A 27,093-nucleotide genomic window follows, 5' to 3' on the forward strand; every position below is an offset into this window, starting at 1 on the left:
CTCTGAAAGGCAGGAGCTGCTGGTATCGAGTCCTGCCCCTTACACAGGTTGCTGGATGAAGGGGAGAGGGTCTCAGAGGAATGAAGCGACTGTCTTTATTGCATAGACCTTTTCAATTGCTTTGAAGATTGGGGTCTGGGGACACAAAGGAGACAGAAAATGGGAAATGAGTTTCCCCGCCCGCACCAGCAGAGCGGGAAGCAACTTTAGTGCAAATGCTAGCGTAGGCCCCGGGGACCCTGCCCCTCCTGGGCTGATTGGCCAGTAAAATGGAGGCACCGAAGTTGACAGGCCTAGACCCGAGCCCTGACTGGCCAGCTCGTACATTCCAGGGCCCATCATTGGACAACGCATTAAGACAAGCTCCACCCTCGCTGGCAGGGTCTTCAGCGAGTCAGAAGCAAGGGTTTGGATTGAGCCCCTCTCCTTAGGCACTGCCTTCTCAGGTGAGCCGTTTCCTGTGATTTTGATGGCCCCACGAATGGTACTCCCCAGCATCACCTCTGGTCCCCGAGGGGTATGCGCAGCCCTGAGATGGGGCTAGAGATCCTGCACGTGAGGCCTCAACTCTAGCAGCCAGGCCCCACCCATAGTGGGCTCCAAATTTTGAGGTTCAGGGCTCCCGCCCAGGGCAGCCAGGAGGCCCAGTGAGAAGTGTACCAAGGCCTGGATGCACCTGTGCCTGTAGGGGCCCGTACTCCACCTGCTCCCCATCCACAGTGAGCACTCCACGAGGTGTGAGCGGCTCCAGGCGAAAGGCACGGGCAGCAGCATAGCCCAGCTGTGGGCAGCCTAGCCCGAAGTGACTACCGTTCTCCATGGCCAGGAAAAGGCGCAGCAGTGCAGCCCGCGAGATGCCACCGCGCACCCAGCACAGGTGCACCAGACCGTCATCAAAGCGCGCGTGGGGAGCTGCCACCAGGTCAGCTCCCAGGTGGCTGGGTGAGATGGCCAACATGAGCACAAAGTCCCCTTCCAGTGTTATCCAGCCTGGGGGTAGTGGGGTATCCAGAGGAGGAAGCAGGTGGTCCGGTGGGCCCCCACTAGAGATGGCTACTGGGTCACCATCAGGGATGGGAGTTAGACCACAGGATGCTGGCATTTCCGGCAGCCCCTTGGTGATAGGTGAGAGTACACTTGACTTGGGAGAGCCAGGGAGCGAGGACAGCAGTGGGTCTGGGGACAGTGGAGCATCCCCAGCTCCACTCCAATCCCTGGCCAGCTCTGGGCCACCACCATTGAGGGACAGGATGGGCAATGGTTCAGGTGAGTCAGGGGAGGTCAGGGCAGGCTGAGGCATGGGCAGGTCAGACACAGAGCGATGAAGGGGTGAGTGGGCCTCAGGTGGAGCTGGGACGGGGGTCAGGGTCAGCTCTGATTTGGCACGGGGCAGGCCATGGGCAGGGTTGGGTGATGCAGGCTCCATGGTGGCAGGGAGGTAGGAGAGGCGTCCGCGGTAGGTGTGCAGTGTGGCAAGGCCCAGCACGGTACCCACTGTGAAGCGGGCACTGCCCAAGGCCCTGAAGCGCTCACTCTGGATGTCCACATCTGATACGAAGCCCCAAGCCACAGACAGGAAGGAGAAACAGCGGGAGCCCGAGGCCAGCGTCACAGAGAGCAGGTCCAGTGGGCGGCAGCCACCCCGGCAGAGCAGCAGTGAGCAATTGAGCAGCAGGTCAATGCCCAGTGCCTGCTTAAACCTTCAGAGCCAGAGATGGATTAACACGGTGAGAAAGAGTAAACATGTTGGATAAGAGAGAGAATATAGGGCAAGGGAAGAGACAGATAGCAAGGGGACCAGGCAGACCATGTCCCTGGGCCAACCCGCAGCCATTTGGCCACTTCTGCACCTCTGGATGTACTCTTTAATGGGCCAGATTCCTTGTCAATTCTTCATTCCATAAGCATTCACTTAGTGTCGCTGGTGTGCCAGACACAGTTCTATGCACTAGGGACAGCTGGGAACAAGACCAGCAAAAACACCAGAGTGATCAGCCTGACAGTTGACTGGCTGGGGTGTGGAAGGGGACAGATATGCCAGGTCCCTGTTATCTCTCCTTCGGGGTATCCTCAGGTTCACCCAATGCAGGAAAAGCCCACCTACCCCCCATGCTGGTTCACAGCTCCGGCCAGTGCATTGCCCGAGCCACAGGGGAGGATGCCCACAGGCGTCTTCACAGCCTCTTCCCAATCAGGGCGATTTAGAAGTCCATTCAGCACCTGGAGGGCCAGAGACCAGACACCTGGGTACTGCTCCTGACCTCCACAGTCCCCCTAGGGCTCAGGGTAAGGGGCTCCTGCCCTACCTCATATAGCAGCCCATCTCCTGAGACTGTGATGATGCCATCCCACTCACTCAGGCTCAGTCCATGGACCAGCTCCCGAGCGTGGTTCTGTCGTTCTAATGTGGGGAACCAGGAGGTAAGGCAGGCTATTCCACCCCCACTCCACTCCCACTCCCTAAGACCCAGGAGTCCAGCCCCAAGCCCTTACCCTCCATCCTGACACCGCCCTTACCTGTCTGGATGAGGTTGAAGGACAGTCCAGCTTCGGAGATCATGGGCAGCACGTGGTTCTTACACCACTGCCAAGCCAGGCCACGCCCACCAAAGGGATTAACCAATAGAAGCAATCGAGGAGGCTTTGGCAGAAGATGGGAGGTGATTTCTGCAGAGAGAGGGGAGGAGTCCATAGAGGCAGAGACCCAGGCACCTCACCTCAAAAATCAATAACTGCCCTGGCCGGTTGGCTCAGTGGTAGTGTCAGCCTGGCGTGCAAGAGTCCTGGGTTCGATTCTCAGCCAGGGCACACAGGAGAAGCACCCATCTGCTTCTCCACCCCTCCCCCTCTTCTTCCTCTCTTGTCTCTCTCTTCCCCTCCGCAGCTGAGGCTCCATTGGAGCAAAGATGGCCCGGGCGCTGGGAATGGCTCCTTGGCCTCTGCCCCAGGCGCTAGAGTGGCTCTGGTCGCGACAGAGCGACGCCAGGAGGGGCAGAGCAACCCCCCCTGGTGGGCAGAGCGTTGCCCCCTGGTGGGCGTGCCAGGTGGATCCCGGTCGGGCGCATACGGGAGTCTGTCTGACTGTCTCTCCGTTTCCAGCTTCAGAAAAATACAAAAAAAAAAAAAAAAAAAATCAATAACTGCGGCCTGACCTGTGGTGGCGCAGTGGATAAAACGTCGACCTGGAAATGCTGAAGTCACCGGTTCGAAACCCTGGTCTTGCCTGGTCAAGGCATATATGGGAGTTGATGCTTCCAGCTCCTCCCCCCTTCTCTCTCTCTCTCTGTCTCTCTCTCCCCCTCTCTCTGTCCTCTCTAAAAATGAATAAAAAAAAAAAAAAAAATCAGTAACTGCAATCAGCCCCCAGTGGAACTGGTGGAAGACTAGCACCGGAATCTCAAGTTTTTTTTTCTCCCTGGCTTCACCCGCTGAGGTCATCCCCATCTGAGAAAAGGCAGGGCTTGAATGTGTAACCAGTGCCCTTTGAACCTACATGTGGGAGGAGGAAGGAGAACTGTAGTTTCCACGTTCCTCACCAAGAAAGAACACCTAGATCTCAGATCAGATTGCTTCACTCTGTGAGGCTCCAAGATATCCTTTAGGGCTATCCCTCAAATGGCCTGCAGGACACTGCAGGACCAAGTAAGTCTCACCAGATAGGGACCCTAGAATTTTCACCTTCCTGTGCCAACTAAAAGCCTTCTCTGCACCCCCAAGGCGAATGTTTTAGATGCCACCTCTGAGTGCCCTGGGTGGTGACTGATCATGTCTCAGTCTGCTGCTCTCGTCAGTCCAGCAGCCTCTGACTCATCTGTAGTCAAGACCCATGGAAGGGGGAAGGGGACAGAGACAAAAGTCTGGCAAAAGCAGCAGACACAAATAATTTTCTCAAGCCTGTGATTTGTTCCTTCTGTAGCCAATCCCTGCCTGATATCACTTTTTGAGTACACACCCAGAGAGACATCACACAAACACACAGAAAAGTAGAAAGATGCCCACAGAGGAAGATCTGCAAACACTGAGGCTGTCCAGGACCTCACCTCCATCCCCTGGCAGCGGCAGTCCACGGAGCAGACATGTGAGGACAGTGGCCCAGCGTTGAGCCTCAGCCCTGTTTTCCTCGTAGGTGGCTGCCCCATCGGCCCGGAACGTGCGTGTGGCTCTGCGCCGGCCCCCACGCCGGCCCCGCGGGTATGTGTAGACACAGAAGTAGGCCGCTGAGTCAGAGGGACTGCGGCTCCGGAGGGTACAACAGCCTGAGATCTCAGCCAGCAGGACCAAGCCTCCTCGAGGCCTAGCTTCAGGCTTTGGCCGCAGTCGCTGTATGTGCAGGGCCTGAGATGTCAGAGTGAGGGCAAAGCGTGGGCCTCGAGCTGGGTAGGAACCAAACTCGCCGTGCAGGAGTGGAGTGCTGGTGGCCAATGCAGGCGGCGGCGGTGGGGCCATAGCCTCAGCCCTGTTCAGGGCAGTCCCAGGCCTGTGGCCCCAGCTCCAGGTCAGCTCCTAGTCTGGCTTCTGTGGGAAGGAAGAGTGGAAGTCAGAGTCCAGGACCCCCATGTCAGGTGGATGGAAACAGGGGAAGGGCCTGTGCACAGAGGAAGATGATGAAGGGTGGTCACAGGGGCACCAGAGACAGACAGGCCCAGACAAGTGTGGGGAGACCCTGAGGATGCAGGGAAGAGATCAGTTGGAAAGGAAGGCTAGTAGCCAGAAGGGTCCACAGCCAGGCATGCGAGCAAACATTCATTCATTCATTCATTTATTCCCTAAATAATTATTTGGTACCCTCCACGTGCCAATCACAGTACAAGGCCTAGCAAACACAGCAAGGAACAAAACCGACGAAAATCCCTGCCTTCGTGGAGTTTATATTTTAATCGGAACACAGAAAAACAAAAAGTAAAACATAGTGTGCTGGATGATAAGAGCTTTGGGAAAAATAAGGCAAAAGACAAAGATCAGGGTGGTGGAGAATAAAAAACAGACATGCAAAGACAGAGAAAAACAACACACATGCAGTCACCTCTAGACGGAGAAAACAACAAGGGAGACACACCTGGACACAAAGAAAAAAGAGGACTAAGGTCTCAGAGCCAGAGAAACAAAGAACTTCAAACAAATGAAACCTAGGCTGATGAGAGATACTTAGGAGAGTGTAGGGGCTTGAGAAGGCCCTCTGAGGGTCTGAAAGGCAAGGCAGAAAAAGACAGTAGATAGAGGCAGGAAGGAGAAAATGTAGACACCAGGAAATGACTGAGAAAGGAATGTGACACGAAGGGACTAAGGAGTCAAGAGAGCTAGAGGAGCCACATGCAGGCACCTGCAAGGGGCTGGGTTCAAGAGCTGGACCCCGAGCACTGACCTGGGCTTCTGGCCGCCTGTTCTGCAGGGAGGAGATGGGAGCCGGGCCTGAGGTCCCCTCCCCAGAGGCTCTCCCCCTGCCCTCTGCCTTGTTTCTGCTTCCTCCTTCTTACTCACCTTTGTTCCCTTCTGCTCCGCCCACCCAGCCACTTGCCAGTCCTGTCCCTCACATCCCCCCCCCCCCCCCCCCCGCAGCTGCCTCAGACACACCCCCATCTGTGGCTTCACCCTAAGCAGTCACCTCTGCCCCCCGCCCTGGGCAGCTCCCTCAGGCCCATTCTCTAAATTTGCCCTGACTCCCCTCCCACTCACCCACCCCTTACCTCAAATCAAGTTTAGACACAGAGTCCTAGATCTCCCTCAGTCCTGGGTCTGAGTCTCTGTCCTGTTTTCCATTCTCTCCAACCTTCCAGCTACCCCAGTCCTAGGCCTGAGTCTTTGTCTCCGATTTCCCCGGTCCCCGGTGTCCATTCTCCCAACCCCTCACCGATTTCCACACCCCAGTCCCAGACCTGGGTTTCCATTCCTGGATCCCTCAGCCCCGGTTCTGGTTCTGCATCTTCATCCCACAACCATAGTACCCCAGTCCCGAGCCTGCGTTTCTCCGTTCCTTTTGGTCCCGCGGTCACCCAGACTTGGGTCCCTGCCTCGACCCCCGCATACTCCTCACACGCACGGTCCTCCTCCAAACGGCCCAAGTCAGCACCAACCGCCCCCATCTGACCCAGGGGTGTGGTGGTGGGGGAGTGTGCATCTGCTCAGCCAATGGCCATGCAGCTGGCCTAAGCCACACCAATAAGAGCGAGCGGAGGGTGGGTGCGAGCTTGGCGCAGGGGCCTGTCGCAGGAGAGCCGGAATGTTCGCGAGATCCGCCGCCATTGAAGGTAAGGGCGCACGCGAGCAGAGGCGGCGTCACGGCCCCACAACCAGGGACCATCTCGCCATCTTTGTTGAGGGCAAATGGCCAGTCCTATCCATTGGGCTTAAAAAGGAGAAGAGGCACAAAGGGAGGTCTGTAGATATAGACAGAAAGACCGACCCTGACACAAGTAACAAAGACCCAGAGATATGCAAAGGTAATTAGTAAGAGACCCAGAGAAGCAGTCATTGGCAATAAGAGACTTGGAGAGTGTTGTCTCTTTTTCAGATAGAGTCAGATATAAACAAAGAGACAAAGACAATAGAATTAAGAATGTGAAAGGTAAGGACTCAAGAAAACATAGAAAATGATATACACAGATAGAAGGAGATAAGGACAGATATCTTGGAATGAAAACCAGGGAGGAGAGGTTCATTAATTCACAAATTAATAAACCATAGGCCTGACCTGTGGTGGTGCTGTGGATAAAGCGTCAACCTGGAAACACTGAGGTTGCCAGTTCAAAACCCTGGGCTTGCCTGGTCAAGGCACATATGGGAGTTGATGCTTCCTGCTCCTCCCCCCTTCCCTCTCTCTCTTTCTCTCTCTCCCCTCTCTATAATGAATAAATAAAATCTTAAAAAAAAAATTAATAAACCATAGGGACATAATGTACAGCATGGGGACTATATTCAATAACACTGTATTAACACTGTAGAATGACAGATGGTGACTGGACTGTGGTGATCATTTTGCATGTATACAAATGTTGAATCATTATGTTGTATACTTTAATATTGTATGTCAATTTTTAAATATATCACAAACTATTTACCTCGGGCCCAAACCAGAATGAAAGCAGCATGGCATAAACATCTGCCTAGTGAATGACTCAATTATAGGATAAGACGGAGACAAAGTAGAGAGATGGGAGAGACAGTATGGCTGAGTAGGTGAGAAAATAGTGAAGGCCCAGAGACTGAGAGCAACTGAGACCAAGAGACAGAAAGCAAAGATGGTGACAGGGAGAAACCGAGAGGCAAAGACCTGATGAAACTGAAAAACATAAAGACAAGAATAATATCAGGAGACCTAAAAACAGAATTGTAGGGAGAAAGACACATGCAAAAGGAGATAGAGACAGAGCTTGCTATAAAGAGATAAATGGAGGAAGAAGTTCATTTATTGCCAAACAATGTATCTTGTATTCAACCTAGAGTAGCAACAGCACCAGGTAATATGTGCCAAAGAATGACACAGAGATAGAGGGACAGAAACCCAGCAGGATGGAGAGTCAGGGAAACATAGCACCTGAGTTTGGGACCCAGGGAGAAAGGCAGACACACTGACCAAAGAGGCTGGGACTCAGAGACAGAGACCAAGTTACAAATATGAGGAAACAGGGATGAGGAGGAGGAGGAAACTGTCCCATGATATGGTGATCTTGTCTTTGGAGGGGCCCTTACCTGGTCCCACTGCTCCTCTGCTTCGAGGTGTCCATTCATCTGCTGGCCCTCTGCTGTGTTATCAATCAGACCTTGGTCCTGTGTGGCAGGCCATGGAAGGGTAGTATGGACAAGGAGTCAGGCGTCACGGTTCAGGCCTGGCCTTTGGCTCTGTGGGGAAGAGGTGAATAAGTAGGAGTGTCAGGGCAAACTACAGGAGGCCAGGCTGGATGTGTTGGGGCAGGGGCAGGCAGGGCCTCCCTGAGAAAGGAGAAAAGAGGAGAAGAGGTTAATTTTCTCACTGCCCCAACCAGTTCATCTTGTCTCATCCACTAAGGGGCCAATAAGTAGGGATGGACCCTAATTTTTATTGAGCACTCACTGTGTGCAAAGTATTGTCCTATTTTTACTAATTTATATAATGCTGGAAAACGTTCTATGTGCCAGGCCTATTATCATCCCCTTTTTGTAGATAAGGAAAGTAAGGCACAGAGAGGTTAAATGACTTGACCAAAGTCACACTGTTATTAAATAGCAGAGCCAGAATTTGAATTTGAATGTCTCTGTTCCTTCCTGGATCTTCATCTTTCCCCTCTTTCTAGGTCTCCTCACCCCCTACCGTCGGTTTCTGTCCACAACCCGACCCCTCCGGGTCTCCATTCCTTCTCCCCTGTAAATCTGTCTCCCTCTCTGTAAGTCCCTCCTCCTCTCTCAGATATTTTTACCCATTTCTTTTCTTTACTCCCCCAAGCCCGAGACTTCAGTGTGCCTCCTCTGTGGTCCAGTACCATGCACATCCTTAAAACGAACCCGCTGGGCCACTTGAATCTCTCTAGCTGAGAAAAGCAGCCTCCAGGTGGCAGAAGCTGAAAAAAGGGTCAGGGAGGCAGAGGGAGAAGAGAAACCTAAGAAGTGAAAATACAGGCTACTATAGACTGGGCTGCAACAGGAAGATCTCGGATTAGACCTCAAGTAGGACTTCCCAAGCTGCATCCTCAACTAGAAAACGAAGTACGAGGTAAAATACAGAAATGACCGGAGGGTGGAATCGGAGGTTTTTCAGAGGTCCAGGCTAGCCCCGCCTACCCCCGCCTGCCCCGCCTCCTTACCTCCAATACTTAGCTCGCCCAGTTCTCCAGAAGCCACAAAGAGGTCGGCTTCGGGCCAGAGCGTCACGGAGCGACGAGTCCTCCTAGTTCCGCGCGGCATCTCCGTCGCTCCCAGATTACTTTCTTCCGGAAAAGTATCGGGAACAGGGCCTGGGTAGGGCCAGAGAGGCCCCCGCGGTGTGTGGCTCCTTCGCGCCTTGACCTAGTCCTTTTTTCCTCTTTGGTTCCTCCCACCCTATTCCGGAAACGCCCATCTAGCGTTCCGCCCGATTTACCATAGAGAAGCTGAGTCGCAGTAAGTTCCGGGTCGCTCTTATATGGCGTCACGTAGGCGCCGCTTGCTGAAGGCTTTCTCCGCCCACCCCGACTTCGTTCTCTCTTTCCGGACGTGGTGGAGCAGAAGGCGCCATAATGGTAAGTGTGCTTTGGGCCGTTCGGTGCTCGACTATCCGCCGCCATCTGCTGTGGTCTTGGGCTGAGGTCAAGCCAGAAGGAGGCAGGGGTTCCAGAATGTTCGAAGGAGGCGACTCCCGTCCTGGGAATGCTGTTTAGGAGCCCCTAAGAGCAGGGGTGGGTCAGTCATAGCAGCCTCCGGCCCATCTGTATCTCTGTTGTAGCTCCCATTGAACAGATGCTCAAATTGAGATATGAGGTAGCTAAGGGATATGATCAGGGTCAAGATGCCAGGGAGTGGCGGAGCCATGATTCGGACCCAGGCGCTGATCCTACACCCGACCTGTTACTCCTCAGCCTAAAAATTGGGTTCTAGGGGGTGTCGAGCGTCCAGTGCTTGGGATTTGGGGACCAGGCAGGCCTCCCTGCGACTCTCGACTCCCTGCCTGCCCTGTGATCTTGCTTTCCCAGCCCGTGCCCCACTTTCCTCATCTGTTTAATGGAGACACAGTAATTCAGTCTCATAGATTTGAGTTTGGGAAAAATAAGTTGTAGAAAGTGCTCACCGTAGGTTTTTGCAAGTGTTAAATATTGGTTAAGTGGGTGTTATCAAGTACTTATTTACAGTTTATAACGGGGTCTGAAAAGGAAGCCTCACAGAAACAGGCAGGGGGTGTAGTGAGAATAGTGGGTTTTCCTGAATTTTAGTGAGAAACTACCTCATAGGTTGTTGGTTTGAGAGAGTGCAAAAAACACCATTCTAGGAACTGTACAGACTTAAGTTCTAAATAAAGGATCGTTTTTAGCGTCGTCCTTGGTGTAAATGTTTTTTGGTCACCCTCCATGTGTGGGAGCAAGCACTGAGAACTTAAATACATTGTTGAGAAATACAGCTTTCAAGGAAATAACTTTATTCAGTTAATGCAGCTACGGTGTTAAAGCTTTTCGAGGTGCATGTACTGTGTGCTGAAGGCTTTGCATATATAAGTATCCCCTTTTGCAGAGGGATCATTTGAAGCCCAGAATTTGGGTGACTTTCCCAGAGGTGTCCCAGTGGTGGACCTGGGATTTGTTGTCTCTGGAGACTGGGGCTCTGGCTCTGTGTGGGAGAGAAGTAATAATTGAGAACGTTTATGGGGTGAAGAACCTGCCAGATCAGAGTCAGGTCTATGGTCTCTTCTTTACCTTCCAGGGAGTCGACATCCGACACAACAAAGACCGAAAGGTTCGGCGCAAGGAACCCAAGAGCCAGGACATCTACCTAAGGCTGTTGGTTAAGGTGAGGTCAACCCTGTGACCGTTAGGCCGGGCCACCCAAACCTGCAATTTCCAGGGCCTCCATTCTAGTGTTGGTCCCCAGCTCCTCCCAGAGGTTTGCAGGGCAGGCTCACATCTCTGAGAGTTTCTGGAAGTTCATTGTTTTCAGCTTCTGAGCCATATCTAGCTCGGGGGTGAAGAGGGTGTTTTCTGGGTCCCTGACCACAATAGGCCTGGGCTGCATTTTACTGGAGCTCACTGGGGTAGAGGAAAGCCAGACAGAAGTCATTTGTTTGCCCCTTCCTAAGAAGGTTGGGAGTGAGGAGGGAGTAGCCTGCCCAGGCTTCTTATTCCTCCACTTCCCTTCACCTCCAGCTATACAGATTTCTGGCCAGACGAACCAACTCGACCTTCAACCAAGTGGTGCTGAAGAGGTTGTTCATGAGTCGCACCAACCGGCCACCTCTGTCCCTTTCTCGGATGGTGAGGGGCTGTTGGAGGGGGAGCACAGCCGGCTTGAGGAGCCACTGGATTGTGCCTGTACTGGGCTCTGGGCAGGAGGGTGGGTTTGGGCCTCTGACCCTCAGGTTATAGTTTAATTGAACTGGCTTGGCTACTTGGCCTTGTTTTCTTTTTCCTCGTGAGGTGGGGTAGTTATGGTGGCTTAATGGTGAGATTGTCTTGAGGCTTCAAGTCACAACACAAGTCTTCAGTGTCAAAGAACCTTCTGTAGGAGAGGTGTTTTGAGAAATCTGTGCTTCTGTTTTCTTTGGAAGTTTTCACAAGCTGACCTTGAGATTAGGCCTGTGTTAGTTTGAGTGATGGCATGGGTGGGTTTAGCCCAATCAGGACACATCTGTCTTGGTCCTTGGCTGCATAAAGCAGTGGAATTGGGTTTAAACACCAGGCGGCGTTTAATGTGCATCTCCCCCCACCCCAAGATTCGGAAGATGAAGCTTCCTGGCCGGGAGGGCAAAACCGCTGTGGTTGTAGGGACTATAACCGATGACGTGCGTATCCAGGAGGTGCCCAAACTGAAGGTGAGTGGGGAGAGGCTCTCAGTGTGGTGGGTGGTCAAGAGCACAGGAGTCCTGCAGACCTGGCTGGTCCTCAACTGCCACATCCTCAGTTTCTCACCTCTGGGTTGGGCAGGCACCGCACCTACCAGGTGGCTTTTGGGATTGAAGGGGCCTTGTCCCTGGCATTATTGATGGTGTCTCTGGGCAAGTCCCCCTGTGCCCTGTTCAGTGTTGGCTCTTGAGCCCGACAGCCTGGATTCTAGTCTAGATTTCTCTGCCACTTGTAACCCACCATTGGACAAAGTGCTATATCTCTGTGTGCGTCAGTTTCCTTACGCATAACAGTTTATGGCTTTAAACTGTTGCAGAAAGATTTATTTACTTAGGAGAGAGAGAAGTGGTGAGGAGTGGGAGGCATTAACCTGTGGCTTCTCATATGTGCCTTCATCGGGCAAGCCCGGAGATTTGAACCAGCGACCTCAGCATTCCAGGTTGATGCTTTATCTGCTGCGCTACCACAGGTCAGGCAAGTTGTTCTAGTATTTTTTTTTTTTTAAGGTTAATTTTGTTGATTTTAGAGAGAGATAGGAACATTGATCTGCTCCTGTATGTGCTCTGACCGGGGATCAAACCAGCAATGTCTGTGCTTCAGGACAACACTCTAACCAAATGAGTTAACCAGCCAGCAGATGTTGCAATCTTAGAGTTTCTAGAAGTGATATAAACAGCTGTTGTCAGCTTAGGATGTTCCCTCTAATAGGTGTTAGTTATCAGGCCAAGCGAGCAGCTAGGACTTTTCTTGAGCCAGGGCAGTGAACGGCTAAATCTCAGCAGCTGCTGCCTGGCCAGACAGGGCTCTGACCAAACCTATTCTTGTGTCCCCTAGGTGTGTGCCCTTCGAGTCACCAGCCGCGCCCGAAGCCGCATCCTCAAGGCTGGGGGCAAGATCCTCACATTTGACCAGCTGGCCGTGGACTCCCCCAAGGGCTGTGGCACTGTCTTGCTTTCCGGTAAGCAATGCGTAGTCTCCTGTGGTGGGGTGAGCACCCAGTGTGAGTGTGGCTATGAGCTGTGAGTGCTGGCCACCTTTACCCTTCCAGGTCTGGGAGGTCGGACTGCCCCCACCCACACTCCCAGTTGGAAGCCCTGGAGAGGGGCTTCTGGCAGGAGTTCTGGGTTTTTCCTGATCGCCCCCTTCCTTCCCTTGGCCAGGTCCCCGCAAGGGCCGAGAAGTGTACAGGCATTTTGGCAAGGCTCCAGGAACCCCTCACAGCCACACCAAGTAAGTATAGCCCCCCAGCTCTCCCCCCAGACCCCACAGTGCAGAGCTAGGATTTGCCATGCTTCCAGATGCTTCTCTTTCTCACACTAGTCCAGCCCAGGCCCCCTTAGGACTCCCCATCTCTGCCCTGGCTGGCTGGTTGGCTCAGTGGATAGAGCATCAGCCCGGTGTATGGGCGTCCTGGGTTTGATTCCCAGTCAGGGCACATGAGAAGCAACCATCTGCTTCTCCCCCTTCTCTCTCTTCTCTCCCTTCTCTTCCTTCTCTTCCTATTCCCTTCCTGCAGCCAGTGGCTCAGCTGATTTGAGCATCGGCCCCAGGTAGGGGTTGCTGGGTGGATCCCCATCGGGGTGTATGTGAGAGTCTGTCTCACTAACTCCCTGCCTCTTACTTAAAAAACAAGAAAGAACTCCCCACCTTAATGTACCCACTTTTCCTTCAAGATTCAGCTGAAAGCTGTGCCCGCCTGGCGGCGAGCTCCCTGCACAGCTAGCATTGAAGGTGCAGGCTCTGGTTTAGGCTGAGTTGGCATCTCCCGGGTAGGGTGCATTAACATAGTCTCCAGCACTCAGCTTGACGTCCCCAGGTGTCACTCTTGGCTACTTCCACTGCCAGGCTTTTCCAGTGGCCCATTTGGTGTCACCACTGACCCTTTTGGGTTGGCTGAGGGAGGCCCCCTTCTGGTGTTGCTGTGCTGCCTGCCCTGTTAGAGCCAGCATCACTCCCTGAGTCAGCATGCAATGCGTCCCTGACTCTGCCTGTATGTAACTCCTTTCTCTTCCTTGCAGACCCTACGTAAGGTCCAAGGGCCGGAAGTTCGAGCGGGCAAGAGGCCGACGGGCCAGCCGTGGCTACAAAAACTAACCCCAGATCCTATCTTATTAAAAAGATTTTGGAGGCTGACAGCCCTGTGTGTCTTATTGGGGGACAAGGTTGGGACAAGAGCCAGTGGGCCAGAAGGCATTTGTTTTGGGGAATTGGTGCCCTGCTGTCTCCATGGAGACCAGGCCCCGCCCGTTGTGCGGAGATGGAGTCCTCCATCCAAGGTATACGCCCACTGCAGCCTGCAGGCGCCCTCTGGCGGCCGGGCGTGTGCTCAGTTCTGCGGGGCCTCTGCACCTGTTGGACCCTCACAGCCCTCTGTTGCATAAGCCACGCCTTCTTCCCAAGAGCCAGGTGTCGGGTGTTCCCTTACCAGCTTCCCAGGATTAGCCACACCCTCCCCTCTTAAAGGCACCCTACTTCCCTCGGTGCTAGGGATATTGGGCGAGGCTTGGCCAGGGAAATGCCGACTAGATGGAGCTGTGGTGGGGAAGGGGTGTTTGGGAACGGGTGAGGTACTCCCCAGAAAGTCCGAGTCAAGCCGGCTGCTGGCCTCTGGTGTATGTATGTGTGCTCCTGGTCTGCAAACTCATCCTGGGCCCCGCACCCCAGACTTCCCCATAGCACCTGCACAGGCCCTCCCCCGTGTTTATACAAGGGGCTGGGTTCCCAGGATCCCAGGTTGAAGCCTGATGAATGAGGCCAGTCTGCCGGAAGAACTGCAGAAATAAAAGGTCTGAAGACCGAGGTTACACTGTCCTCCGGAAAAGGCAAGGGGAAGGAGGGGGTGGAGAGCTGGCTGGGGTAGGAGGGAGAGGGACCTGGCTCTATTCCTCTTCCCTTTGCAGGTCCAGTTGCTCTGTTCTGGAGGAAGGGGCTCCCGGGTGCCGGGATGAGAGCGTGGGGCTGCTGGGTTGCACACTTAGGTAGGGTCAGGAGCTTCAAATGATACAGAGTGGTCCTTGTCCTTACTCCAATAGGAATAAGTGGACCGTCAGCTAGCAGGAGATAGTGGGTTTCAGGTCAAAAGACGGCAGCTTAACTGGGGATCAGCATAAATCGGCACAGACGGTGGCCAGGCCCAGGAATGGTGGCCAGTCAGTCTGGCCCTTGGCCTAGATGGATTGTGGAGATCAGGGCCCAGTTCCACGGTAATGAACCGCCCTTGGGGGAGACATCCTCCACTGTGGTAGCCTGAGCGTGTGTGAAGGCCCAGGAACAGGGTCCTCCATCTACAGTGAAGACTGATCTAGTCCCTTGGCTGCCAAAGAACGATGCCAAGGCTGAGGGCTGGGTTGCATTCCTCAGGGTTCAGAGAGCAGGCGCCCAGGGTCAGCCAGTGAGAGCTGTGAGCTAGCCAGCCAGTGGCCAGGAGAAGCATCTGTTGGACACAGCTGGGCATTCCACTGAATGGTCAGATGTTAAGACTGTCAGCCAGAAGTAATCGATATCTTCCAGACAATTGAACAGACTGCCAACGTGGTTCAGACGTGCTGTTGGCCAGGGGAAAATGGGTAGCCCACTCTCCCTTTGGTGAGGGACATTCAGGTGGCTGCAGCCAGGCAGACAACCTATTGCCTGGAGATGGTCAGGCAGACTGAGGGCCTTTGGCCAGGACAGATAGGTGGTCAGCCTGACCAAGCCTGAGCCAGCTGAAGAGTCAGTCAGTGAGTGCATCGTGTGGCCAGCAGGCTGTGTGCTAGAGCAGAAATGGGCAGCTGATGGGTCACAGAATTTGGGGACAGTGCCAGGTGGTCAGTCTAACCTACAAGCAGGGCCAGGCGTGGGGTCAGCCAGATCATCAGAGGCAGCAGGTGGAAAGGTCAGATGGCCAGGTAGTCACAGTGGCTGGAGGCTGGTGAGCGGGTGATCTGAGCAGCACCAGGTAGTCAGTCATTCAGGCAGTCTGATTGTCAGGAGAGTGAGCCAGGGACAGCGCAGGGAACCATTTGGGCTTTCTCGGGGCTGCCCTGGAAGTCTTGCACAGGGTCTGCCTATCAGGAGGCCTCTGGGTGGTCAGAGCCTCAGAGAGGACCAAACCCGCAGATACCAGCTTCAAGATCCTCCCATCTGAGTGGCCCAATGGCGGCGTCCCAGCTTGCAGCACTGGACGGAGTGGAGTCCGGGGCCGGAGGGCTGCCCCTGACAGAGACCAGCCCTGGCTTCCTGTATTCCGAGGGCCAGCGACTGGCGCTAGAAGCTCTGCTGAGTGAGGGCGCAGAGGCGTTCGAGGCCTGCGTGCAGCGCGAGGGGCTACGGCCCTTCCTGGGCAGGGATGAGCTCCGGGGCCTGGCGGCGGCAGCTGAGGACTGGACAGCAGTCAAGCAGGAGCCCGGCAGAGCAGCAGAGGGGACCACCGCCGCCAATGGGGACTTGGGCAGCCTGACCTACTGGCCTGGACAGTCAGAGGAGCCAGTGCCCGTGCTGCGGCTGGGCTGGCCAGAGGACTCGGGCTGGAAGGGCATCACTCGGGCGCAGCTATATACCCAACCACCTGGTGAGGGCCACCCGCCCCTCAAGGAACTAGTGCGCCAGGAAATCCAGGCTGCCTGCAAGGTGGGGGCAGGGCCTTAGGGACCTGGTGTCATTCCCGACCCAGACATTCTCACATGCTCGCTCCTAGACCTGGGAGAGCACATCCCCTGGGACCAGGGCATTCTCACCCAGGCCCTCCTGGGACTTTCTAGTCTATATCCCTGGACCCAGGAACCCACACCCCCCAGACCTCATCTTCACCCTCCCAATCCTCTCCCCAAGATCTGGAGGCCCTTAGGCATCCATGCCCCTGGGTCCTAATGATGACCCCCTCCCTGGTCTCAGTCATCTACTCCACCCCACTCCCACCACCAGGTTAGTGGTTCCTTCCTCCCACGGGGAGGGTCCCAATGTCTCCCATGCAGTCCCCCAGCCAACCTACTCTCTTTTGGGGGGAGGTAGGGAGACAGGGATGGAAAGACAGGAATATTGAGCTCCTCTATGTGCCCTGACTGGGGATCAAACTGGCAACCTTCACACTCCGGGACTATGCTCCAACCAACCGAGCTATACAGTCAGGGGTTAATTAACTTTTTTCTTTTCTCTCTCTCTCTCTCTCTTTTTTTTTTTTTTTTTGATACAGAGAAAGGAAGGGAGAGAGAGGAGAGGGGAAGAGAAGCATTCATTTGTTGTTCCACTCAGTCATACATTCATCGGTTGCTTCCCCTGTTTGTGCCCTGACCAGGGGGTTGAACCCACAACCTTGTCCTTTTGGGGTGATGCTCTTAACTGACTGAGCTAACTGGCTGGGTCCAGCCTGTTCTTTATTTAACAGATTTTGTGTTTGCTAGATCCCACGCCAAATACTTTCCCTGGGTTAATATGTAATTCTGACCAAGGCCCTGTAAGGTTGAAACTTATTAAGCCATTGAAGAGCTGGGGAAACTGAGGCACAGGAGTTAAGTCTCTTGCCTGAAGTGACCAGGCAGAGACTTGAGCCAAGGCTGGCTGACCGGTGAGTGAGGGCTCATCATCACTACCTTTTTCTGCCTGCAAGAGCTGGGCTCTCAGTAGCCCCCCAGTTCCCAGAAGTCCTCAGAGCTCCTCTTGGTGACCTAGCAGGTCTGCCCCACCCCCCAACATCGAGGGCCCCTGAGGACCTAGGTGTGTAATTCCCCATGGTGTGCTGCAGAGGCACTCAGCCCACAGACCCCTGGAGCAGGGCCACCATGTAGTGTCACGGCTCAGGGGACACCATTCACCATTGCAGACATGTGATAGATAACGATTTTGTAGCAGTTAGAGGCTGAGGTCTCCAGGACGCACTGCCTTCTTCTCACTCACATGTAGGCACTGTCTGAACACCCCGCAGAAACCCGGCCCTTAAACTCTCAGCCCCCAGAGCCTCTCACCACCAAGGCCCCACTCTCTGCATGTCCCCACAAGCCTCAGGCTCTACCCACAGCCCCTTTTCCCACCCCCCAGCTGGTAGCCGTCATCATGGACATATTCACTGACCCAGACCTGCTTTTGGACCTGGTGGACGCTGCCACACATCGCTGGGTGCCTGTCTACCTGCTCCTGGACCGCCAACAGCTCCCTGCCTTCCTGACGCTGTCCCAGCAGCTGGGGGTGAACCCATGGGCCACTGAGGTAGGAGCCTAGCTAAAGGGACCTCTGAGTCCCCATTCCCCTGGTGCTGGGGACAGAGGAGACACACCCATCTATGAGGTCCTGGGTCATCAGGACGGGTCCGCTGAGATCCTAAGCCCGTGCATGGGGGGAAGCAGGGTGGGCCTCTCCACGTGGGTCCCTCTGAGTTGGGAGAATCCCCGAGACACCCGAGGCCCAAGATTGGTAGGTAGCTCTGGGGAAGCTGGGACAGACCCTCTACAAAGTCATGGGCACCTGAGGTAGGATCAGCCTAGAAAGGTCCCCAGGTGGAGGTCTGTGAGATCAGCCTGAGCAAGGGTGTGTCCCCATCCTCCCAGAACCTAGACATCCGCGTCGTGCGGGGCTGCAGTTTCCAGAGCCGCTGGCGGCAGCAGGTGACCGGCAAGGTGCGGGAGAAGTTTGTGCTGCTGGACGGCGAGAGGGTCATCTCAGGATCCTACAGGTATAGCCCTGTCCCCTATCCCCACCTCTCCCTCAGCATACTCAGAGAGTAGTTGGATCTCCTTTCCAAACACTCATTCCTCATCTGTGAAATGGGTCTAAATACCCCACCAGGAGAAGGGGCGTTATTGGCAGAATGGGTTTGGGGTTGGACCAGGCCTGCCTGGTGCTGGCCCTGGCCCTACTGCTGGCCTGTTTAATGGCCTGGGGTAAGTCTTCATCTCCCTGACCTGTTTTCTCATCTGGAAAATGGGCCTGCAGTTTGTATAGGGGACTTTCAAAACGAGGAGAACCTGGGCCCTGGCCGGTTGGCTCAGCGGTAGAGCGTCGGCCTGGCGTGCAGAAGTCCCGGGTTCGATTCCCGGCCAGGGCACACAGGAGAGGTGCCCATCTGCTTCTCCACCCCTCCCCCTCTCCTTCCTCTCTGTCTCTCTCTTCCCTTCCCGCAGCGAGGCTCCATTGGAGCAAAGATGGCCCAGGCGCTGGGGATGGCTCCTTGGCCTCTGCCCCAGGCGCTAGAGTGGCTCTGGTCGCAATGAGCGGCGCCCTGGAGGGGCAGAGCATCACCCCCTGGTGGGCAGAGCGTTGCCCCTGGTGGGCGTGCTGGGTGGATCCCGGTCGGGCGCATGTGGGAGTCTGTCTATCTCTCCCTGTTTCCAGCTTCAGAAAAATACAAAAAAAAACCCCCAAAACAAACAAACAAACAAAAAAAACGAGGAGAACCTGGATGGGTGGTCCAGCTCTGGACCCTCAGAGTATCTGGAAAGAGTTGAGACCTGGTGTGCAGATGGCCCAGTCCTCAGACCGTCTGATGTCCCTTCTCTGCTCTCTTTGGGGTCCAAATGACTCTGGACCCTGACTCTGCAACTTCTTAGCTCTGACACTGGCCTCCCCACAGCATGGGGAGCAGGGGAGCGGGGATCTGGGCCCAGACAGCCTTGGTTCAAGCCCTAACTCTGCCAGTTACTAGCTGTGTGACTTTAGGTAACTGACTTCCCCTCTGTGTGCCCTTGCACACAGAGAATGATAGGGTTAGTGACTTTAGAGCAAGGTTTTATGACACAGATACTACTCACATTTGGGGGCCAGATGACTGTGTCCTGCGGGGCTTTCCTGAGTATTGTGGGATGGTGGGCTGCACCCCTGGCCTCCAGTAGGTGTCGGCAGCATCCCCTTCCCCAGTTACAGCAACCCTAAATGTCTCCAGACACTGGAATGCGCCCCCCGGGGGGCAGAAGTGCCCAGGCCAGGCCTGTGGCCTAAGACCGGTGCTTTTAGCCTTGAGCCTGCAACAGACTCGGCCCGAGGACTCGTCAAAACCCAGATTCCTGGGCCCCTCCCCCATTCAGCTGACCTGGGATGGGGCCCGCAGATGGGCATTTCTAGCAAGTTCCTGGATGCTGCTGGCGTTGCTGGTCTGGGGCCACCTCTAGGGTCAGGACTGAAAGGTTTCAGGGATTCAACCTTCCCAGCCTCGCATGAAGGTTCAGCGAGATAATGGGGCCACCATATGACCAGAAATGCTCCATAAACATCAGCAGTCATGTATTCATATGATCATTTTTGCCATATTTTATCGACTCTAAGGCACCACTGATGAAAGGAAGCATCTTGAACAAAATGTGAAAAGACACATGTCTTAGAACCAATGAAATACAGTAGCACAGTCAGACCCACCAGGCACGGTCCCCGCCTCTAAATCAGGCCTTGGGATACTTCGTGGAGCCCTGGGCTCCTGGTGGACAGCCCTAGAATGGATGAAGCCAGCGCCACAAGGGGTTGTCTAGGGCCTCTGGCCATTTAATGGAGGGAGGGGGAGGAGACAGGGGGCACAAGCGGCAACAGAGCCTGGAGACCAGTCCCAGGCCATGCCCTCCATGCTGGTCACAGCCAGCCAAGCAGCAGCACGCCTGGTGCCAGGCAGGTGATGGCCCCCGCCATCCGGCTGCCTGTGAGGTGGGGGGCCCTGTTACACAGGTGACCATAGCAGCAGTTGGATGTGAGGCTGTAGGTGACGCCCTGGTAGGTGACAGGCTCTTCGTGGCCACACCAGCTGGACTCCACGCAGCCTTTATTGATGATGGGGCTGAGGCCTGGAGCTATCCCTTGGCCCGTGAAGCAGTCCTCGTCGTCACCGCAGCTCATGAGGAGGCCGGGGCAGTTTGAAGAGTCGGTCAGCTCACAGAAGATGCAGCTCTTGATGCCTGTTGCGCCCGGCGGCAGAGCCATCACCAGAAGCAGCAGCCAGCCGAGGACCATGGTGGCCTGGCGGCGGTGACAGTGCCCAAGCCAGGCCGTGGGCTTGGGTGTCCCGGCACAGCTGACTGACACCCTCACGCCCACAAGACTTTTGCCACTGGTTCTGTACTCCCACAGTCACACTTGTGTGTCCTTAGTTCCCTGCACTCCACGTCCCTCTCAGGAGCCCCACTGGGATAGAGGGTCTTTGTGCAGAATGGGGTGACCTCACAGACCCCTCAGGGTTCCCACTGGCTGCTCCCAGGGTGAGGTCAGAGGTGGGGGAGGGGTGTTACAATCTGAGGGGCAGGCTGGGCTGCTGACCTGCCAGGGAATGAGGACACCAGCACCCTGCTGAGGTAAGAAGTCTTGGCTGACACTCGCAGGGTGCTGGGCACTGCACCTGCCGAGTGGCCCCGGTGAGCCTGTTTTTCAGATGGGCAAACCGAGTCTCAGGACAAGAAAGTGACATATCCAAGGCTCCAGAGCCAGGATTAGAGCCCAGGCTTATTTAATTCCAGAGCGGGTATTTTATTGAGCACCCACTGTGGGGAAGGCCAGTGCTGGAGGCTACAAACAAGCACTGTGATTTCAGGAGTCGGAAGGGCCCGGCTCACCACAGCTCGACGGCGGCAACACTGGGCACCGTGCGGGAGCTCGCCCAGGTTCTCCCACACCCATTGCCCTGCGCCTTAGCTCCGTTGTCGAGATGAGCAAACAGGCACACGGCGCTGGCTCAGCCAGTGCTTAATAAATAGGGGTCGTTATAGGAAGCAGCTGAATCTTAAAACAGTCCCTATGGATGTCAAAATGAACCCTGTCTCTTTCCAGAGGGGGAAACTGAGGCATCCCTCAGTGGGGATGGGCAGAACCCAGGTTTAAATCTAATTCTGATCCCAGATGTATGTTCTCGTGGGGTAGGTACCTTTGTGGTTCACACTCTAGAGCCAGAGGGTGGCAGGACTTCCCTGAAGTCATAGTCACACAGCCTGCCCTGTGACCGGGTTGGGGACAAGTGATATGGGCCCAGCTGGGTCTCTGGGGCTGTGTAGAGGTCCTGACCTCATTTTCCATGCCACCCAGCTTCACATGGAGCGACTCGCGCCTTCACCGTGGCCTGGTGACCCTGCTGACCGGCGAGATCGCTGACGCCTTCAGCCGTGAGTTCCGGACACTGTATGCAGCCTCCTGGCCGCTCCCACCGGCACCCACTCCGGGCCCCTTTGTCAGCACCCTGGGGGGGCTGCGGCTGGCCCACAGCCCGCACTCTGTGGCCCGCCGCCTCTCCGTGGCCCCTGTGTCACCGCCGCTGCCTGACGTGTCTCCCCTGGCCCAACGCCTGGCTGCCTGCCGAGTCTTCGATAAGGACAGGCAGGAGACCCTGGCCATTCCTGGGCCAGCGCTTAGTGACATTCTGAGGAGCATTCAGCATGCCCGGACCCCCAGCGGCCCTCCAGCTCGGCCCAGCAGATCCCTATGGGACCTGAGCCGCCTGTCCCAACTGTCAGGCTCCAGTGACGGTGACAACGAGGTAAGAGCTGGTGGCTGGCCTAAGAATGAGAATGGCTAGAAGAGAGTGGAGGCCACTGAGGCCCAGAATGGGGATGGTGTTTGTCCACGGTTAAGCAGTTAGGGTCAAGGGCCTAAGTCTGTTTTCTGAGGGCCTACTATGTGCCTGGCCCCAGGGCAGGGGTGGGGAAGCCACTCTGCTCACCCGAGTTAGTAATCGCACTGTCTGATTCCTGTCCCCACACTGTGTGCGGGGCAGGGGAGTGCTGGGTGACAGGGAGCGAAGACCTCAAAAGCCCTGAGTGTGAATCCTGCCATGATAGACCAACTGTGAGGACCCGGCGGGTGGGGACCTGCCTTCTCTGAACCTCCATGCTCTCATCTAGGAAATGGGCTGAGTGGTTGCTTCATCCTTGGTTTGGTTGGGAGGAGGAATCAATAGAGTGAAGCAGAATAACAATCATTCTTTTAATAAGTCCCCCAAATGGAATTTATTTCATGACATCCCCTCCCCAGGTCAGTGAGGCTAGATGCTTATCATGCTCATCTTTGTGGATAAGAAAGCTGAGGCCCCGAGAGGTGCAGTGACTTGCCTAAGTGGAAACGATGGTCCTTTGTGGGCACCTTCCCATGTGCCAGGCCCCATGCCAAGTGCTTTCACAGAAGTGGTTAAATTTTACCTTTGCCATAATCCTAGGAGGTGGAAGTTATTATAGCTCTTCATCCACCCATTTCACAGAAGGGGAAACTGAGTCCCAGGGAGGATTGGAACTCAGCCCTGGTGGCCTCCCAGGTGGGGCTTTGAAATTCTCCGTGTGCTGGCTTCCTAGATTCTAGTGTCGTGAGCTCAGAGGGGGCCCTTCTCCCCATCAGCTGCCCAGACACCAGGGTTTCCACAGGACCTGACCAGTTAGTTCTCAGTGTCCTTGGCTATAAAGTGGGCTGTTGAGAGGGCAAGACCAGAGCCATGTGGGAGAAACAGGCAGACTCCCCCTGGATGCAGGCTGACCTGGGGAAGTCCCTCTGTGAGCTGTGCCCTCTCTAAGCCTCAGTTTCCCCATCTGCTAAGTGGGAACTGGAGGCCTGTCCCAATCGCCTCCTTTGGTCCCGGGAGAAGGAGGATGGGCAGGACCAGGCCAAGGTCCTCGCCTCCACCTGGTCCTCGGCCGCCCTCGCCCAGCATCGCCTCCCTTGGCAAATATTTGCTAAACAATTCCCCCACCCCCCAGGCAGCTACTGGCTACTTCCTGTTCCTCCTCAACCACAAAGCTGCAGGGGGGACACTCCTTGCACCCTCCCCTCTGGGGGTCGCAGGCCTCCCTGCTGACTTCCCTCCTGGTTCTGGACCTCCCCCCACCTTGGAGCACACCCCATTCCCTCACCACCCCCTTCGGTGTCCCCTCCTTCCTCCTTCCCTTTTCTGTTTTCCTCACTTCCTCCCAGCTTTGCCCTCACCATCCTCTCTTTCCATCCACAGCTCAAGAAATCCTGGGGCCCCAAGGACACCCCTGCCAGAGCCCTGATGAGGCAGCGGGGCACTGGGGGGGGCCCCAGGGGCGAGACGGACCCCCGTCCGCGGGCCGGGTCCCAGCCTTGGTGTGGCCCGCTGCCGCTCCTCCCTGCCCGCCGCCTCCGCTACATGTCCCCAACACGGACAAGGTTTAGTGACAATGTTGCACCCAACCCCCCGGAACCCAGAGGTGGCCGTCATCCAGACTGGGCCACCCGGGCAGGACACAGGGGGCGACCCTGACAGGAGGCAAAGCCATACTGGGCTGGCCAGGCCCAGGAGAGTTGGACAACCGTCTGCTTGGAGCCCCAGCCTCGCTGCTGTGCCCCTGGCCCCAGTCTGGGAAGCAGGCGGGATTTCCCCCCACATATTCTAGAACATGGGTAGTCTAGAAAACGGGCAGAATGTCTCAGTGAGCTGGGATTCTAGTACAGCGCGGTTTGTTCCGGCCACGTCAGAGTGTCTCTGAGGGGAGGCCTGGCTGAGGGGACCCATCCTGGGTGTGTGGACCCAGGAGTCCCTGGGACCCACCTGCTCAGGTGTGTGGGTCAGCTGAGCTTGGCCAAGGGGAGGACAGTCCCGAGTCCAGGGAGTGGAGCTGAGTAACGAGGGACTGGAGATGGGTGGGGACACACCTGCTGGGCTCAGGGCCCTGAAGAGGGACAGTCAGGCAGCTGCTGGGACAGTTTTGTGTGTGGTAAGGGAGGAGTTGTTGGGGTTCCTTTGACCTATGCTCATAATAAACCTGTTTCATGCCAGAAACTTGCATTTCCACAGCCTATCAGGAGACCCAGCAGTCCAGCCTCAGCCCCCGCCTCCCTCAAACCCAGGGGTTCTGGTCCCTAGTCCCCTTCTAAGGACTCAGGAGTCCTGGCCACAGCACCCTGGCCCTGCAGTCAGGTGCCCAGCACTGCAGGGCTTCTGAGCCACCGACCCCATCAGCCTGCCAGGCGGGGAAAGGGACCTTGCCCTCTGCAGGCCCCGTTCCCCACCCAGCCTCCGCCCACCCTCGTGCGCGCCCCCTGCCGCCCGCCTGCTGCACCGAGGAGCCAGGGCAGGACTGATAATGTTTATTCTCAGGGTCACGGATGCAGTTGCTCGGAGGCCTGGTCTGGGCTGGGGCTGGGGTCGGGGCTAGGGTCGGGGTCCGGACTGGTTTCCTCGGGGTCCTCGTCCCAGGGGAAGGTCGGCAGCCCCCGCATCTGCTCGCAGTAGACGCGGTCGAAGGCTTCGCTCTGCGCCACCGTGAAGTGGTTCTTCCAGTCTCCGCAGACCCCTGGCAGGAGGGAGGTTATGCGAGGTGAGGAACACTCAGAGCGTCGCCCCAACATCCCAGCACCCTCGTTCGTTCCCACCTCTGGGCCTTTGCTCAGGCTGTTCCCTATGCCAGAGGCCCCATCTCCATTTTGCCCACCCCCACCCCCATCCCCATCCTACCAGCAGACCTCTTTCCTTCTCCAGTTGACCCCCTGACACATTAGATCTCTGCCCCGACATCCACCTCCCCTGTCTAGCATTCCTGCACACCTCACACAGCCTGGGGTCACCTCCTCCGAGACCTGTTGCTAACCTCGAGGCCTGACACAGGGCCTCCTTGCCCCATGGCGTCTGCAACGCCTGCCCTGCTACCCTGACTGCTCTGACGCTGGGAACGGGCGTTTCCCCTGTGCGCACCGCGCCAAGCATTGTATACTAAAGGTCTGCGACAGGATTGCTCAGTCACAGCAACCGTGGGAACCCTGCTAGTCCCCTGTGCCCCCAGCACGGGCTCCCCGTAGCCTCAGGTTTCTTATCTTGGGGATCCACCCCTTACCTGAACACTGGGACCCAGTATCACCAGGATCAGAGTACTTTGAATTTTAGCAGGTGTTCATGCCACATAATACATGACACCTCTAGTGAGGTCTGGGGGGCTCCCTGTGGTAGGCTGAATAATGGCCCCCCCTTACCACAATGTCCATGTCCTAATCCTTGGAACCTATGAATGGGTGGCCTTTTGTGGCAAAAGGGACTTTGCAAATGTGATTAAGTTAAAGATCTTGAGACTGCGAGATGATCCTGTAGTACCAAGTGGACCCCATTAAATCATAAGGGCCCTCATAAGAGGAGGTGGGAGGGTCAGAGTCAGGGAAGATGCCACACTGTGGCTTTGGAGATAGAGGGAAGGGGGCGGAAGCCCAGGAGCATGGGCAGGACTGGGAATAAAAAGGCCGAGCACGATTCGGCCCTGGTGCCTCGGGGGAGCACGGCCTTCTGATGTTTTGATTTTTGCCCAGCGAGACTGATTTTGGATGTCTGACCCCGGGAACTACCGGAAGGAAATATGTCTTGTTTGAGCCACTAAGTTTGCTGTATGTAGTTACAGTGGGCTCAGGACACTAATACACTTCCGCCCTCACCCTGTAATGCGACACTTGAATGTTTAAAAAGCCTCCTATGGTTCAGAGCTGCTGGTGGCCTTTTGTTCCCTTTTGCAGCTCTGGGGTGGGGTGGGGGGCTGGGGTGACAGGCACATCTGCAGCACCTGCTGTGTCCAGGCCAGTGCTAAGCACTGTGTGGAGTCAATCCTGGGTCTACACGGACACTGTGAAGGCCGTTCTCTTCAGAACATCCCCAGATGACAGCTGGGGAAACCAAGGCCCAGAGAGGGTAAGTAATGCCCAAGCCACACAGCTAGGCAGTGGCCTAGTAGGCGTGGGACCCCAGAGGTGCCGTACCTTTCCGGAGGAAGGCACCATGGCGCTGGTCCAGCAGGCTGGGGGGCAGCAACGTGAAGTTAGACATGGCGTTGGCCTTCATGGCATTGAAGGCCGAGTGCGCCACGACGGAGCCCAGCGCCTCCTCGTCCAGCTGCCGGCCCAGGAACTGGCAGACACGCTGCACGGAGCCGGGGAGGTCCTGGGAGCAGGAAGAGGGGTCAGAGGGGCCAGGGGAGGGAGGGGCAGCAGAGGGAGGGGGCCCAGGCCAGAAAGGAACACCAGACCTAGAGTTTGGATGTCAGTCCGAACCCACACTTGTCTGGGTAACTCTTATCTCTCTGCCTCAGTTTCCCCACCTCCAAGCCAAGGGGTTGGGCTATGGCCTCTGAGGGTTTTTGCAGTTTTGGATTTTTGGAAGGTTTTGTGGGTGGGAGGGGAGGCGTGAGGCTGGGTCAGAGGTCACAGCAGGGGGCAGAGGTCAGTCCAGCACCGTATGTAGAATCACCCTCCTTCAGTTTAGAAGCTCAGCCAGTCTGTGCCCCAAACCTGCTCCTTCCCCAGGTCCCCATTCCAGAACAGCCCCATCATTCACCCAGCCACAGGGCTAGACTCCAGCCTCCCCCCAACCCTGTTAGTCATCAGCCCCTTTCCTCTGCCCTAGACTCTGCCATGTCCCCTCTGTGTCCCTATAGCCTTGGCAATGGCCAGGCCAAATTCTCTCCCTAAAGACCCTTTCCCCAGCCTCCTCCCTGGCCTCCACCCTGGCCTCCCTGCCTCCAGGCCCTCACACCCAGACCTGCGCTTGCTCCCAGCCTGCCTATGGCTCCCTAGTGTCCTGGGACAAGAGTTCCAATCCCAAGGCCTGGCTTTCAGGGACAGGTGTGGTGGCCCCTCCCAAGTGCTCCCCACCCCCTCCTCACCATCCTTTGCACTTTCCTCCCTGTAGCCCGTGACACAGGGCTGCCAGGAAAACCTTGTGCCAGCCTCCCCCACCTGGAAA

General features: G+C 55.9%; 5 protein-coding genes across 8 annotated transcripts in view; 2 read left to right on the forward strand and 3 right to left on the reverse strand.

The window, feature by feature from the left end:
* Positions 1 to 72: 72 nt before the first annotated feature.
* On the reverse strand, positions 73 to 9,023 carry SPHK2 (sphingosine kinase 2). 3 transcript variants are annotated; one of them, XM_066271627.1, is made up of 7 exons: positions 8,775 to 9,023; positions 7,687 to 7,836; positions 4,041 to 4,515; positions 2,518 to 2,667; positions 2,307 to 2,401; positions 2,105 to 2,220; positions 73 to 1,700 (listed from the first exon to the last, which is right to left on the reverse strand). In XM_066271627.1, exons 3-7 carry the CDS (start codon positions 4,444 to 4,446, stop codon positions 614 to 616), a joined length of 1,854 nt encoding a protein of 617 aa, XP_066127724.1. In that variant the 5' UTR covers positions 4,447 to 4,515; positions 7,687 to 7,836; positions 8,775 to 9,023; the 3' UTR covers positions 73 to 613. The 3 variants fall into 3 exon arrangements, with proteins under 3 accessions (XP_066127724.1, XP_066127725.1, XP_066127726.1); XM_066271628.1 differs by lacking the exons at positions 7,687 to 7,836; positions 8,775 to 9,023 and adding an exon at positions 5,874 to 6,090; XM_066271629.1 differs by lacking the exons at positions 7,687 to 7,836; positions 8,775 to 9,023 and adding an exon at positions 5,363 to 5,498.
* Positions 9,024 to 9,047: 24 nt separating this feature from the next.
* On the forward strand, positions 9,048 to 13,628 carry RPL18 (ribosomal protein L18). Its single transcript, XM_066271636.1, has 7 exons — positions 9,048 to 9,188; positions 10,360 to 10,446; positions 10,800 to 10,907; positions 11,366 to 11,464; positions 12,330 to 12,453; positions 12,656 to 12,725; positions 13,514 to 13,628. The coding sequence occupies exons 1-7, from the start codon at positions 9,186 to 9,188 to the stop codon at positions 13,587 to 13,589; spliced, it is 567 nt and encodes a 188-aa protein (XP_066127733.1). The 5' UTR covers positions 9,048 to 9,185; the 3' UTR covers positions 13,590 to 13,628.
* A 383-nt stretch (positions 13,629 to 14,011) lies between these two features.
* Positions 14,012 to 24,355, forward strand: FAM83E (family with sequence similarity 83 member E). 2 transcript variants are annotated; one of them, XM_066271637.1, is made up of 6 exons: positions 14,012 to 14,317; positions 14,396 to 16,103; positions 17,508 to 17,675; positions 18,014 to 18,138; positions 21,459 to 21,906; positions 23,362 to 24,355. In XM_066271637.1, the coding sequence occupies exons 2-6, from the start codon at positions 15,630 to 15,632 to the stop codon at positions 23,635 to 23,637; spliced, it is 1,491 nt and encodes a 496-aa protein (XP_066127734.1). In that variant the 5' UTR covers positions 14,012 to 14,317; positions 14,396 to 15,629; the 3' UTR covers positions 23,638 to 24,355. The 2 variants fall into 2 exon arrangements, with proteins under 2 accessions (XP_066127734.1, XP_066127735.1); XM_066271638.1 differs by having other exon boundaries at positions 14,012 to 14,281.
* On the reverse strand, positions 19,961 to 20,571 carry SPACA4 (sperm acrosome associated 4). Its single transcript, XM_066265289.1, has one exon. The coding sequence runs from the start codon at positions 20,394 to 20,396 to the stop codon at positions 20,022 to 20,024; it is 375 nt and encodes a 124-aa protein (XP_066121386.1). The 5' UTR covers positions 20,397 to 20,571; the 3' UTR covers positions 19,961 to 20,021.
* A 95-nt stretch (positions 24,356 to 24,450) lies between the features above and the next one.
* SULT2B1 (sulfotransferase family 2B member 1) overlaps positions 24,451 to 27,093 on the reverse strand; it is a 34,777-nt gene continuing 32,134 nt past the window's right edge. The window contains exons 6-7 of the mRNA XM_066271639.1: positions 26,112 to 26,292; positions 24,451 to 24,670 (exon numbers count right to left, since the gene is read on the reverse strand). Of these exons, the coding sequence (XP_066127736.1) occupies positions 24,477 to 24,670; positions 26,112 to 26,292 (375 nt within the window). The 3' untranslated portion in view covers positions 24,451 to 24,476. The remainder of the gene's footprint in view (positions 24,671 to 26,111; positions 26,293 to 27,093) is intronic.

The sequence above is a fragment of the Saccopteryx bilineata genome, chromosome 3 (genome assembly GCF_036850765.1).
Source record: "Saccopteryx bilineata isolate mSacBil1 chromosome 3, mSacBil1_pri_phased_curated, whole genome shotgun sequence".
NCBI lineage: Eukaryota > Metazoa > Chordata > Mammalia > Chiroptera > Emballonuridae > Saccopteryx > Saccopteryx bilineata.

Bases quoted from the DNA above. Each gene is read 5' to 3' on its own strand.
- SPHK2 (XM_066271627.1), bottom strand. From the start codon at position 4,446: ATGGCCCCACCGCCGCCGCCTGCATTGGCCACCAGCACTCCACTCCTG. The intron at 2,668-4,040 runs GTGAGGTCCTGG...CTCTCTCTGCAG, and splicing joins GCCGCTGCCAGGGGATGGAG to AAATCACCTCCCATCTTCTG. The intron at 1,701-2,104 runs GTAGGTGGGCTT...CTGGCTCTGAAG, and splicing joins GCTGTGAACCAGCATGGGGG to GTTTAAGCAGGCACTGGGCA.
- RPL18 (XM_066271636.1), top strand. The intron at 10,908-11,365 runs GTGAGGGGCTGT...CCCCACCCCAAG, and splicing joins CTCTGTCCCTTTCTCGGATG to ATTCGGAAGATGAAGCTTCC. The intron at 12,726-13,513 runs GTAAGTATAGCC...TCTTCCTTGCAG, and splicing joins ACCCCTCACAGCCACACCAA to ACCCTACGTAAGGTCCAAGG.
- FAM83E (XM_066271637.1), top strand. From the start codon at position 15,630: ATGGCGGCGTCCCAGCTTGCAGCACTGGACGGAGTGGAGTCCGGGGCC. The intron at 16,104-17,507 runs GTGGGGGCAGGG...CCCACCCCCCAG, and splicing joins AAATCCAGGCTGCCTGCAAG to CTGGTAGCCGTCATCATGGA. The intron at 17,676-18,013 runs GTAGGAGCCTAG...CCATCCTCCCAG, and splicing joins TGAACCCATGGGCCACTGAG to AACCTAGACATCCGCGTCGT.
- SPACA4 (XM_066265289.1), bottom strand. From the start codon at position 20,396: ATGGTCCTCGGCTGGCTGCTGCTTCTGGTGATGGCTCTGCCGCCGGGC.